This window comes from Polistes dominula, unplaced genomic scaffold (assembly GCF_049000335.1).
Source record: "Polistes dominula isolate Pdom_NZ unplaced genomic scaffold, Pdom_raw_medaka contig_15, whole genome shotgun sequence".
Taxonomy (NCBI): domain Eukaryota; kingdom Metazoa; phylum Arthropoda; class Insecta; order Hymenoptera; family Vespidae; genus Polistes; species Polistes dominula.
In genome coordinates, this window is record NW_028300915.1 from 6,884,461 (window position 1) to 6,897,920 (window position 13,460).

A 13,460-nucleotide genomic window follows, 5' to 3' on the forward strand; every position below is an offset into this window, starting at 1 on the left:
GAAAGATAGAGAGATAAAAAAAGAAGAAGAAAAAAAACCAAGAAAAGTCAAACGATGATATTTACATCTTAAAGTATCAAGCTCAAGGCCCAAGCAAGGTTTCCGGCAAGTCATTTGTATTCGAAAATTTGATCCTACATCCAACAGTCGTAAAAAGGTTGAGATCTTAACATTTCGAGCTCGTATTAAAATTGATCTTAAGATTGAAAATCTACAATGTGATGTATTATTTTAAAATGTATTCATGTCAAAGGAATTTTTATATACCGTTGAATATTTTCATTTTTGAATTTACTTATCTTTTTTAAATTAACGGTTTACACGAGATATCCAGTTTAAATAATATTTAAAATGCTCTATCTTAATAAATGGAATTTTATCGGTATTCATTTTAAATTGACCGAAGTGTTGAGATATTAATTATAGATCGAGATTAATGTTCATTTTGATTCATTGTAGTCAAATTTTTTTTTTCTTCAACAATCTTTTTATCTAATATATAAATAGAAAAGAAAGAAAAAACAAATAATAGATTAACGAATTAGTCTGTGAGAATTCCTCGCTAAGTTTATCATTTTATTTCAGACGACGCGGAAACAAACTTACTAACGTGCAAAATGATATTACTCAGCAAATTTCAGCCCCTTTTCGTAGAGATTTTTTTCTGAAGTACCGTACGTCCTGATGAGATGTCCGTTTGCTTACAGGCGGTATATTTTTGTATTCGTATCGAGATTTTCATTTTGGCAGCTATCTTCTTACAATCCTTAATACATATAATGTATCCGACGCTTAAGGCAGTTGATGTTTATCTTGAGTATGATAAAAACTCATTGCCGTTATTTTCTTGATCCTGGTCATGCTCTCTGTACATTCAGAAAAAAATGCGGAAATATATATGATCAGAATATCATTATGAATCAAATATTTCTTTATATAATATAACAAGTGATTTTTATATTTCTAAACTTTAGTCAAATTTATCAAATAGAACGGTAATATACCTGTAAATTAGAATGATTGAATATTTTACGATGACGACAACGACGACCAACGAATCCAATTTTGGAAATACTTATTCGATCAATATCGTAGGTGTTAAAACGGAAATCAAGTGGATGGTAAAAATAAAAAAAGTAGAGTAGTTTAAAAAGATGACTATGACATTTTTACGACGACAATATTCTCACGTATAACGGTACGTACATTGAAAATTATTCCGTGAATTCCTCTTGCTCGACTATTTCAGGTTGATAAAGAAGTATGACACAAGCTCACTTGCAAATTAGCTGAAAATGGCGGGCCCTTCTTTTTCCCCTTCTCTTCCTTTTTCTTTTTCTTGTTCTTGTCTCTCACTCCTTCTTCTTCTTTTCTCTTAGCGTCCTTTTGGGGATTCCACCGAGAAAGGATAACGTTACTTCCAGATTCCTTCTCCGCCTCTCCTTGCAACGGTTGGCACGATTTTTTTTTCTTCTCTTTTTTTCTTCCTTCCTTCTTTTTTTTTTTTAAGTAGCCACGAAGAAAGGGGTGGAAGAAAAGAGCGCAATGAAAGTCAACATTTCTTTCTTCTCCTTTCTGAAACTCAAAGGAAGTATTCGTCATCGATCATTACGATCAAACATCTCCACCTACTTTTTAACCAGCAATGTATTCAAAAGATCGCATAATCATCGGGTGGGTGTGTTCAATAAAGAACGAACGAAACAAACGACAAATCCCATTGACACACATTCGTGGGTGAGGACGACGACATAAGAATTCCATTCGCGAACCTTCTTCCGGAGATACTCGTTTAGGATACTTTTACCTTTTTTAAGGTTCTATTTAACCTTAATGCTTATACTATAAAACAATTTAAAAATGTAAATATGATAAGTTAATTATTATCTATTGCTTTTGTTTATTAAAAAATTTGTATCATTGTGTTAAGCTAGGAGCTCGTGCCCATTTATTTGTTATTTTTTTTTAAATCATCACGTACTTTTCTAACAATCCAATATGTACTTTGACTTGTAGATAATATAGAAATCCGATAAAAGATAGGACTTAATTAGATATAGTTTGATTACAAACAACAAACAATTTTGTATAATAAATCAAAAGAAATAAAATGTATGTGTATACTGAGATAATACATCTTTTCTTAGGGCACGGTGAGAACAGGTAGAAAGTTATTTTTAAGTATTGCCCAATGTGGTTTGTCGCGCGCACGTACTTGACAAGGATGCTGCATTACAGGTCGTAGGACCTACGCGAGAAACACTTGTAACGAAGGAACCAATAAGGAAATTCGAACTGGTGTTGATCACGTGGTATGAATAACGTGGTGGTGGTGGGCTATTTTATGAAACGGCAGCTACGGTTAACCACCGATTCGACTACCTTTTGGTATTTTCTTCATCGAATATTAATTACATTTCACCTTATCTTCCATTCTCTCTTCTTCTACACTTTTAATATTGTATTAAGTGAAACAAATAATTCGGTGTCTTGATATTTAAATTCATTGAATGAAAATCATTCCATTTTGTTGTATTTCAAAGAATTCAGGCAGTTTCCTTAAAAATGGATCATAGTCATCGAAAATAGCGGAGACTATTGTAAAAAAATAACAAACGTAAGATTACTTTATAAATAAATACTAAATTTATTTGTTAAAATATCGGCTCAATTGTTATGTCTAATAAATAAAACAAAACCTATTAAAAGAACAAATGGTATAGATTTCTTGTTTTAATAAGGAATGATATCTGTAATCTCATAATTAAGGATAATACTATACTATTGTAAAGAACATTAAAAAAAAGTCTTTACTGACGGACGATACTATTGTAACGCTTTTATGTAAAGTGGATATTGTTTGAAGTATCGTTAAATTACGACATCGTTGAATAGTTTCTACGAGAAAAACAAAAGAAAGAATTGAAAATAGTCGTCCACCATTTACGTATATTCATTTAAGAACGCGATGTCTTCCTATAATGGTACAACCCTTTCAGAGAAGTTTTCTGTTGTTCTAGGTAAATAAATGAACAAAAGTCAAAGATTTATACAGTCTTGTGTTGTATTTTACTCTTCCTTGAGCGTGGTTAGAGCCATGGATACGATAATAAATCACGAGCGAATCTCCAACGATCGAAAGTGATTTTCCTCTTTTCTCCATTACATATCCTTGCCTTCTTAAGATCTTCAAGTATCGAATTAATCGAGCGTGTAGTGTAAACGAGTACGTGTTACTACGTATACATAAAATCTATCGAGCGTGAAGTTCGAAAAGATTTTCGATTGGGGAGAATCGTACGTACTTCTATAAATGATACGATCTTCGTGTCTAGATCTTCTGAGATGTAATATATTTTACATTTATACATTTTTTCTAACGTTTTTTAAGAATTTATCCTCGATTTCTTCCCGACTAGGTATAATTATTATATTTATTTTCATTACTCTTTCTATTACTTATGGATCGAGTTACTTTCGAGTAAACTGACACGCTAAACCAGAGAGAAAAGTAAGAACGACGAATAATGGATGGGTAAACTGTATAATTTTATCGTATTTAATTAAATAAGGATTCTATTAAAGTAAAATTAAAAGAAGATTTTTTTAATGACGAATGTATAGTAATCTTTTCTAATAAATTATCAACTAACAGAGAAATTTCAATTAGCCAATGTATTATAAAATGTAGAAATCAAAGGATTAATATCTAAAAATTCTGTCTGTTTACTCTTCCTTTTACGAGGAAGACTTTTCTCTACATACATCTTTCATAGCCAATATTATAGAAAAGGTCGCTTTAGTTTTAACACTTCTGTGAAGTCAACAGCATACGGTTTTATGTTTTACCGAATCAATTTTACTAATCTTATTCACTTTGCTTGATTTTAATGATCTCATAGGAACTAATAATTCAACGTGGCTAGGCCGTTGATTCTAAAAGATTAATATCATAAATCTCGTAGGTAAAATAAATTAATAATATATAAATAAAATAATAGAATTAAGAAAAAAAGAAATTCAAAGAAAGATTATAACATATAATGTTTCCGTTGGTAAAATAGCAAAACTCATTAAATTCACAACAAACTGTGTGTCACAGCGTGATTTAGAAATAAGGTGTGCCTTATACAAACCGATCGACTAGATGAATTTTAATTTTGATAGGAAAGGCCTTGGCCCAGAGTACACGCCGCTAACCGAAAAAGAATTCTTACCTTTACCCACCCTCTCTTATTTTCGTCCTCGTATATTCATTCTCGATCATTGATCTTGAACTTGATCTTACTCGATCTCTCCCCTCTCTTATCCCTCTTTCTCTCTCTCTCTCTCTCTCTCTCTCTCTCTCTCTGTTACACTACCAACTCAACATACCAGTCCACGCGAAGTCAATAAATATAGTGTCTTACGTAGGCAGATGGAATTTATTCACAAGGGTCATTATTCCTTTGGTAAAGTTGCTTCAGGCGCCATACTCTCTTTCTTTTTTTCCATTTCGAACATTTGAAAAAAGATCATTGACTTTTGTTCGTCGAAAAAAATAGATTTAAACTTGCCGTTAAACCTATAACCCTTCCATTCCTCTATTTTTAGATTCTATATTTCTTTCATCCCAACTTAGCCCTTTGATTCCTTTGAATAAGAAAAAGAGAGAAAGAAAGAGAGAGTTAAGAGTCCGACCCGTTTTCAATTAGTTTTATTATTTACGAGCATTACTTGTATTATTTTTCTACGATAAGCAAACGAGTTTTTATATCAGATATTATTACTGGATCGTAATTAAGCGAAAAGGGTATTACTAATTGGCGTGACTCAAAAGATCAAGTTATTTTTTTTTGTGTATTCAACATATTTTTTTATCTATTTATTTTATTTCTTCATAATTTTATTCTCGATGTTTCACTATTTATTAATTTCGGTTTAAGGACTTAAGAGAGAATATTTAATATTATTGATTAGCACGCATACGCTCGAAAACGTTTTACTTATATAGAAGAGGAAAGTAAAAAAAAATCTTCGTTAAATATTCCGCGATCGTTGCTACAACATGTTCACTAGAACAAACTAGGAGCAACCTTGATAGCTAATATTATTATCCTTGTATCCTTTTGGCTCGTCAGACATGTTAGAATTTATCAAAATAAATTGAAGACTCGTTCCTAAGAATTAATGAGTGACACTTCGTTGAATGAATATTAGCATCTTAATTAAAATAAATATGAAAAAGTAAAGATAGATATGAAGTAATATAATGTATTATTACACTAATTTAGGTAAAGGTTGAAAAGCAAATATGTCGACATTGAAAATACACCTTTTCGTTTATCTTTTTCTCACCATCAGAGAAATCAACGAACTCCAGAATTCTTAGATTTAATACGATGTTTCATAATGAGTAAATTTATATATATATACATACTTAAATTTGTGAAATGTGGTATTTATGCTATTTTATTGCTTGAAGCATTCTTGACAATTATCGTTCACCGGAAATGAGCTGATCTAATGCGCATTAAATAGTTTATACGAAGGGAAATATTCCAACGTTACTAGCATTATTATTATTATGCGATTAGTTCAAAGGGTATTTCTTATATGTGTACTTTTAAACTTTTTTTTCACACTTCTTCATCATTTACCATTTCCGCTACGATTTTTTCTATCTTCTTTTTTTTGTCTATTTCTATAATTTTCGTATTTATATAAACCTAGAAAATATTTTGATTTTGATAGACATTTATAATTTTTTTTTTTTTAATTAAATGATACGGATACTTCAAATTAATGATTTTCAATTTAATTGATTACATATATATATATATATATATATATTAAAAAAAAAATAAGAAATTGGTATAATTACATTTTTCATTCGTAAAATGATTATAATTAATTTAAACGTTTATTGAACATTTTGAATTTTTTTGCAAACACAAAATTTTCATTTTTACGATTTATTTTATTAAATTAAATCATCTTATTCATTTCTTTTTATGAGAAAGTTATAACTCGTATCATTGTTGGTATCTATCTATAAAACAAATAAAGCCTTTCTACTATATATCAACAGATGATAAACCATAAAAGTTTTATAATTTTGATATATCTAACGATTCCTCATAATACATTTTTTTGCAAATAGAAGCATCGTCAAGTTTAAAAAATATTCGCAAAAATAACGTATGTTTGCTTAAACATTAAATTCCTATTAACATTCATAGAATATAAAATAATTTTGATTTAATATTTTTTGGTATGAAAACTTCGAGCTGAGAATTACTACTGTACTAAAACGTTTAGACAAATGTGATTTTTCATAAACAATTTTAAAAATCTTAAAACAACGTGAGAATTAAAGAAGAATTATATCCCTGTTCTTACCCACTATCGATAATAGTAAATTCTTCTTTTATCTTTACCGTATTTATATATTTCTATTTTATCATTGCTGATATACAAAAGACATATATTCCTTCTTTGTAAAAGCTAATTGATAATAATTATAAAAAAAGCTTATTTTGTGGTTTTTTTCTTTTTATTGCATTTACAACAAATATCAAATCATTGTATAAAACACTAATTTCTTTATATCTATTTTATACTTCAGATAACTTTGCTTAGTTAAAAAAAAATATTAGAATATTTTTGACATTATCTATAAATTTAAAAGAAATAAAAGTATTGTAGATAAAAAACAAAAAATTGAAACTAAATATTTAAAAATTTTATGATACATAATTTTTTAAAATAAATAGCTTTTAACTAACGACATTACTTGTTCGTTTATATGTAATGTGAAGAAAACGTTAAAGATATAAATGCAAATGTTACGATCTTATGGTTGTCGCAAGTAGTAATAACTAACAAAATATTTTCCCATTTGATTTCTCTGAAGTTAGAGCAACATTATTATAATCTATAAGATAGGTTTTAGACACTTGTAGATTCGATAAAAAAAAAAGAAACTACGGTCTTTTAAACTTTAAAACGCAGTTAAATGCTATTTTCTTTTAACATGAAGTATAAACAATTTGTTTTATTGATTCAGTTTTCTTACGTTTACACATTACACAACTTCAAAAAGTTTACTCTCTTAGAAAATTGATGACGTTACTCTTTTTTATTGACAGCTTTCGTACTGTTGCAAGACATTGAAAATAAAAGTTGTATTTGGTCAACGCGTGTCCACATTGCTCTCTAGAAATTATATAAAGATATTCAAATGTTTATTAGAATGATACGAATAATTACCCACGAATGTAAAATATGCTTATATAACTATGTATATTAGGGTGGGTCAAAAAAATAAATTATTTTTTTTTACAAGTGACACGGAAAAATGGGTTGCTAGACACCTTAAAAAAATTCTCACCAAATATGAGCTCTTAATTTTACTAGGAAGATCCTCCGCATCGCAGTTTTTTATTTTTTTCTCAGTCCAATATAATAAAATTCATACCTCATCATTTTTTGTAGAGCATTAAATTTCCTATAAAATTCTTCCACAACATTTTTCTGTACAATCAATTAATGATGAGGTATGAATTTTATTCTATTGGACTGAGAAAAAAATAAAAAACTGCGATGCGGAGGATCTTCCTCTTAAAATTAAGAGCTCATATTTGGTGAGAATTTTTTTAAGGTGTCTAGCAACCAATTTTTCCGTGTCACTTGCAAAAAAAAAATAATAGATTTTTTTGACCCACCCTAATGTACATATAATTAAGCGCATATTTATAATCTTGGCTGATTAGAATTCATATAGGTAGCCTTTCCAATGTAATTGTTGTAATTATTCTTGAGTACTTTTCTTTATATATTTTTTATTTGTATAATCAATAGATATTATATAAAAAATATAATATATACAAAAAATTTTCCCAAAAACTTTAATTTTGATAAAAAAAAAAAAGGAAAAAAATATATGGAGATTGAAGGTTGTACAAGTTGATATTTATACATAGACGATCTAAAAAAAGTACATGTAATGTTTATTCGCGTTCAAGAACGTTCAATACATATATACATCGTCCTTGCTATAGCGTTTACCTGCCACACATAGTAAAAAAGTGCACACGAAGAATTTAAATGAACTTGAATTAACTCAACACGGAACATCGACCCAACCTAGAATCACTACTATAGTTTATTTTACGAGGAGGTGACAATTAATTTGAAGAATTATAACTAAAGGATATATTTAATATCATAAATTTAAGTGTTACAAAACAAAATTAATTATAGTAATATTAATAAAGATAATCTATACGAATGCTTTATTTTTGTGACAAAATAATCAAAATTGTGACAAAATTATCAAAAAACTCAGTTTTCGTTTAAAACATCTTGTCACAATTAAATGATCATTGAACGACTCTTCAGTATCTCATTATCATTTTAAGGATTGACTTTAACTTACAAATTTATAAATATATATATATATATATATATATATATATATATATATATATATATATATAAAATTCAAATTATTAAATAATAATAATTCATTTTCCTTTGGAAGAAATAATTTTTCTATATAAATATAAAGAACGCGAGAATATTTACAATGAAATATATGAATTATATGTTAAAAATAAGTACATGTATTTATAATTTACTCGTTTCATTAACATCACGCAAATTGAACTAGAAAACGTCACGTTTCAGTACGTGGTTTATTTAAAATATATAAATCTTGTTGAAAAGACAAAAAAACAAAAAGAAAAGCTGAGCAAAGAAATAAAAGATATTTTTAGATATTATAAGAGGATATTTAAAATAAATACTTTTTTTCACAAATATTACCAACGTAGTAGAAATGAAACTAATCCAATTTAACTCGTACGAAAAGAAAAGGAAAAAAGGAAATGTAGCGAACAAGAGGGAACCGGATGTATTCAAAATTGACAAAACGAAGGCCTAGAAAAAAGGATCGATTTAACAAAATCGATGATGACTATTAGTTTCTGAATGAATGACAATGACCGATAACAATAATGATAGCGATGATAATAACGAAAACGAAATTGAAAAGGAAAATGAAAACAAAACCGAAAAGTTAACAGACGACGCATGCGTTGACGTTTAAACACTTGTCGCGTTCAGAAGCACGCGGAAGAGTGGTGCGCGCCAATCGTGAGAAGCTATAGATCCGATCGGTGTGTCGAACAGGTAGATTGTACGAGAGACGATCTTCTCTCTAAAAAGATTCTGTGAGTTTCGTGACAATATCTAAAAACAACTTCAACCGTCTAAATCTATTTATTCTTTTTATTTGTAATTTTGTATTTTTTAAGATAATACCTGTTTAATAATTAAATTTGATTCGTTCGACCTTAAAGAAAAGAGAAAAGAAAAAAACGGATGTGGAAGAGAAACTATCGTTATAATTACAGTTGTGTAAAGCTAAACGAGTTTAATGGAATATCTACAACAATGTCAGAAATCGATGGCGGGGAGACTGTAGTGATTAATCGTTAAACTGTCAATGTTTTATCATTCCAGTAAGTATAAATATTGTATATTTTATTTTTATTCTCAAATTATCGTATAATTCATCAGTAGATTCTTATTGATCATAATTCTGTAGACATGTCATTAATTAAAATTAAACTTAATTCAATATTTTCGTATAATTAAAACAATTTAAAATAACATTGGTAACGTTAGGGGGGAGGGTTTCGCTTTTATTAAATATTTACCACCTGGAAATAAGCACAGTTAAACGTAGCTTACCCGCGTGTTTTGATCTTAAGACCCGCCAATTGTTCCGTACAAATTGGCTAATTAGAATTGTCTCCTTTGCAGAACAATTAAAATTGTTCGCTTAAGTAGTTAGTATAGTAATCCTAACGTTAGCGATTATATTTCAAGGCATGATTAAATATCTTTTGCATTGCGTAGTTGGCGAAGATCTTTAAAAAGTCGGTGATGCTTCTTTATAGTCGATTTTATTACGATTCAACGACGACTTGTTACTGACACCAAACGTCGCAACGTCGTAACGTTAAAAAAGAAAAAGAAAAGGAAGACAAATAATCATCCTATTTGCTTACAAAGGACGACGTAACGAATGTAATCGACTAACAAACATGACTGGGATCAGCTTTAAAAAAATAATTAAGGAAAGAATTCCTCTCTTAAAATGGTTACCTCTTTACAGAGGCAAAGATGCGCTCGGTGACCTCGTTTCTGGTCTCACAGTCGGATTGACCTTGATACCTCAGGTACTTTCAAAAGCATGTGATTACGTTTATAAATTACGTGAACGACGTTATACATGGTCGAATGATTTAACTTGTCCTTTGCTTTCTGGATTTAATTATTATCAATTAGGCGATAGCATATGCAGGATTGGCTGGTCTTAGTCCGCAATATGGCCTTTACAGTGCGCTAATAGGAAGCTTTGTTTATATCTTTTTTGGTACCTGTAAAGAAGTCAACATTGGTCCCACCGCTCTAATATCCTTATTGACGTTCACTTATGCGAGGTAAGAATGTGATAAAAGAAATTATTTTCATTCGATACATCATTATTTGCATAATATACTATTCGAACAAAATTATTATAATATGTACTAATGTATCTTTCGATAGACAAATATTGACATTGCAAAATAAAAAATTGATCAAAGTATATAGAAATAAAATATTCTGTAAAATATATATCTTTTGTTTACCTTTAATAAATGATTTGATTCTCGCTAATTTTAGAATACGTCATTTAACACATAATTAAAACAAAACAGTATACAGGAAAGTATAAGAGTTGTTATTTTTTCAGGGGAATCCCAGAGTACGCAATCCTTCTCTGTTTCTTGTCAGGTTGCGTAACTATTATCTTTGGCATTCTGCGACTAGGATTTCTAGTAGAATTTGTGTCGGTGCCTGTTGTTGCTGGTTTTACATCTGCAACAAGTCTAATAATTGCTTGCAGTCAAATCAAAGGTCTTTTAGGTTTGAAAATACACGCCGAAAGTTTTATAGATATATGGAAGGAATTGTATAATAATATTGATCAAACGAGATTTCCAGATCTTATTCTTTCCTGCTGTTGCATTTTTGTTTTACTGCTTTTAAAGGTTTGTATATAATCGACAAGACAATTGTATGTTCTATAGATTGTACTTGTGTTATAGCACAAACATATTTGTATACAATCGATGTCATTATGCACGAACTATTAAAAAATGATTCTTGTTAATTCCGTTATTTGCATAAGAAAAGAACCTGAATCAATGAACTTGACAAATAGTTGATGACGCCAATGATTACGTGATAGCCTGTAATTGTAAAATCATTTTTATATTGTATCAACAATTTCCGAAGATCTTACTTTTAATTTCGTATTGCAGATTCTGAAGGATATCAAATTTCGAAACAAATTCCTAAAGACGTTCCTTTGGTTCCTAGGAACAGGGAGAAATGCCCTTGTTGTTCTTATTTGTGCCGTAGCATCGTATATCTTTGAGATTCAGAATGGAGCACCTTTCCTTCTTACAGGACACATCGATGCCGGTTTACCGCGGGTGGAACCACCATCCTTTACGATTACAATCGGGAATGAAACTCAAACTTTTCTCGATATTTGTAAACATTTTGGGTCTGGTATTATTGTTGTATCATTGATTTCTATTATAGGAAACGTTGCCATTGCCAAGGCCTTCTGTAAGCTTTTAATATATCATTTTTTGTTTACTCTTACTTCTTTAAAAATTCAAATAAATGTTTTATATAGTTATTATTTTTTAGCACGCGGACAAACTTTGGATGCCACGCAAGAGATGTTAACTTTAGGACTTTGTAATGTAATCGGTTCGTTCTTCCAATCCATGCCAATTACTGGTTCTTTTTCTAGAAGCGCCGTAAACAACTCTTCTGGTGTTAGAACTCCACTAGGAGGACTTTATACAGGTAAATCGCTGATATTTTCGCAATTTAATGAATAATATTCATAATATTAATCGGCTGATATTGTTTTTAGGCATTCTGGTTATACTTGCTCTAAGTCTATTAACGCCATATTTTTATTATATACCTAAAGCTACTTTAAGTTCAGTTATAATAAGTGCAGTCATATTTATGGTTGAAATAAATATATTACGGCGGATTTGGAGAAGCAGTAGTAAGTATTTATAATTGTATTCGTCACATTATTTTAAATTAAAAATTAACATATTATAATTAATAGTGAATATTTAAAATTTATTTACTAAATATTTGATTTTTTTTTTATTTTTAAAGAAAAAGATCTTATCCCAGCTTTCGTCACGTTTTTCGCATGCTTGTTCGCCGGTGTTGAACTGGGAATTTTGATAGGAATCGCAATCGATCTACTTATATTAATTTATTTCAATGCCCGACCAACCATGTACATTGAATATAGAAAAGTCTGTAATGAAAAATAATTATATATATATATATATATATATATATATAAGCTCACTATATATTATTAAGTATTCAAGTAATAGAAATATAGCTAACTTTTTATATTTTTTATTGTTGTAGAATCCCGTAGCAAATTACGTTCTCGTTCGTCCTAGCTCTGGACTTTTATTTCCTGCAGTTGATTATCTGAGGATATATTTGACTGAGACGTTAAACGATAAAAAGCATAAGAAATCATTGTTACATTCCAAAAACATGAAATATGTCGTATTAGATTGCGGATATATCGACAAAATCGATTTTACTGCGGCACAGGTAACATCGTGGAATCTATACTTTTAATTTTTTTGATTTATGTTTGTTAATAAATTTAATAATTCTTTTATTGTGTAGGGCATTAGCACTTTGGTAAAAGATTTCAAAGATAACGATCGCTATTTAATATTACTACGACCGATCACAGAAATTTTACAAAGCATACAATCTCTTAGCAACGAGCCGATAGTTATTGCAAAAACAGATGTGGAATTGTTAACCATGTTAAAAGAGTTCAATGGAATTAAGCGCATGAATTCAGAAACATATACCATACATAATAATTTTATAAGAAAGACTGTCGTCGATGCAAGAGACGAGTTCGCCAGTACAAATCTGTGATTTATTTTAAATCGATTCATCGATAAAAAACAATACAACACCACAGAGTATTATTTTTCGCATAATTCCCCTACAGGTTTGTTTTGTAAATATGTTAATGTATAATATTAAAAAGAAAGAACACATAGATTTAATGCACATATTACAAAAATTGATTTTATTATTTTTAATACAAAATGAAAATGATGTATAAACTATATAATAATTAATAAGAATGCCTCATATAAAAAAAAATAGAAAAACTTAAAAATTAGATATACTTGTCTATATATTATTTTATTACAAAGTTTTTATACGTTAACTTTTTTGTCATCTTTAATCTATTTAATTGAAATTATAATGAATCAGTACAACGAAAAATGAAAACATTTTAAAGAAATAATTTTTTATAACATAAAGTCCGGTTTTTA

The 13,460-nt window shown here is 29.1% G+C and overlaps 1 protein-coding gene across 2 annotated transcripts; it reads left to right on the plus strand.

Annotated features, from left to right (window-relative positions):
* The first annotated feature begins 8,836 nt into the window (after window positions 1-8,836).
* On the plus strand, window positions 8,837-13,303 carry LOC107070256 (sodium-independent sulfate anion transporter). 2 transcript variants are annotated; one of them, XM_015328288.2, is made up of 11 exons: window positions 8,837-9,215; window positions 9,300-9,506; window positions 9,907-10,229; window positions 10,339-10,493; window positions 10,787-11,084; window positions 11,358-11,670; window positions 11,755-11,916; window positions 11,987-12,127; window positions 12,247-12,392; window positions 12,514-12,708; window positions 12,787-13,303. In XM_015328288.2, the coding sequence occupies exons 3-11, from the start codon at window positions 10,095-10,097 to the stop codon at window positions 13,048-13,050; spliced, it is 1,809 nt and encodes a 602-aa protein (XP_015183774.1). In that variant the 5' UTR covers window positions 8,837-9,215; window positions 9,300-9,506; window positions 9,907-10,094; the 3' UTR covers window positions 13,051-13,303. The 2 variants fall into 2 exon arrangements, with proteins under 2 accessions (XP_015183774.1, XP_015183791.1); XM_015328305.2 differs by having other exon boundaries at window positions 8,838-9,506; window positions 9,948-10,229.
* The last annotated feature ends 157 nt before the right edge of the window (window positions 13,304-13,460 follow it).

Excerpts from the sequence above, each read along its gene's own strand:
- LOC107070256 (XM_015328288.2), top strand. The coding sequence starts at position 10,095 with ATGACTGGGATCAGCTTTAAAAAAATAATTAAGGAAAGAATTCCTCTC. Across the intron at positions 11,671-11,754 it reads TGCCATTGCCAAGGCCTTCT|CACGCGGACAAACTTTGGAT; the intron begins GTAAGCTTTTAA and ends ATTATTTTTTAG. Across the intron at positions 12,128-12,246 it reads GCGGATTTGGAGAAGCAGTA|AAAAAGATCTTATCCCAGCT; the intron begins GTAAGTATTTAT and ends TTATTTTTAAAG.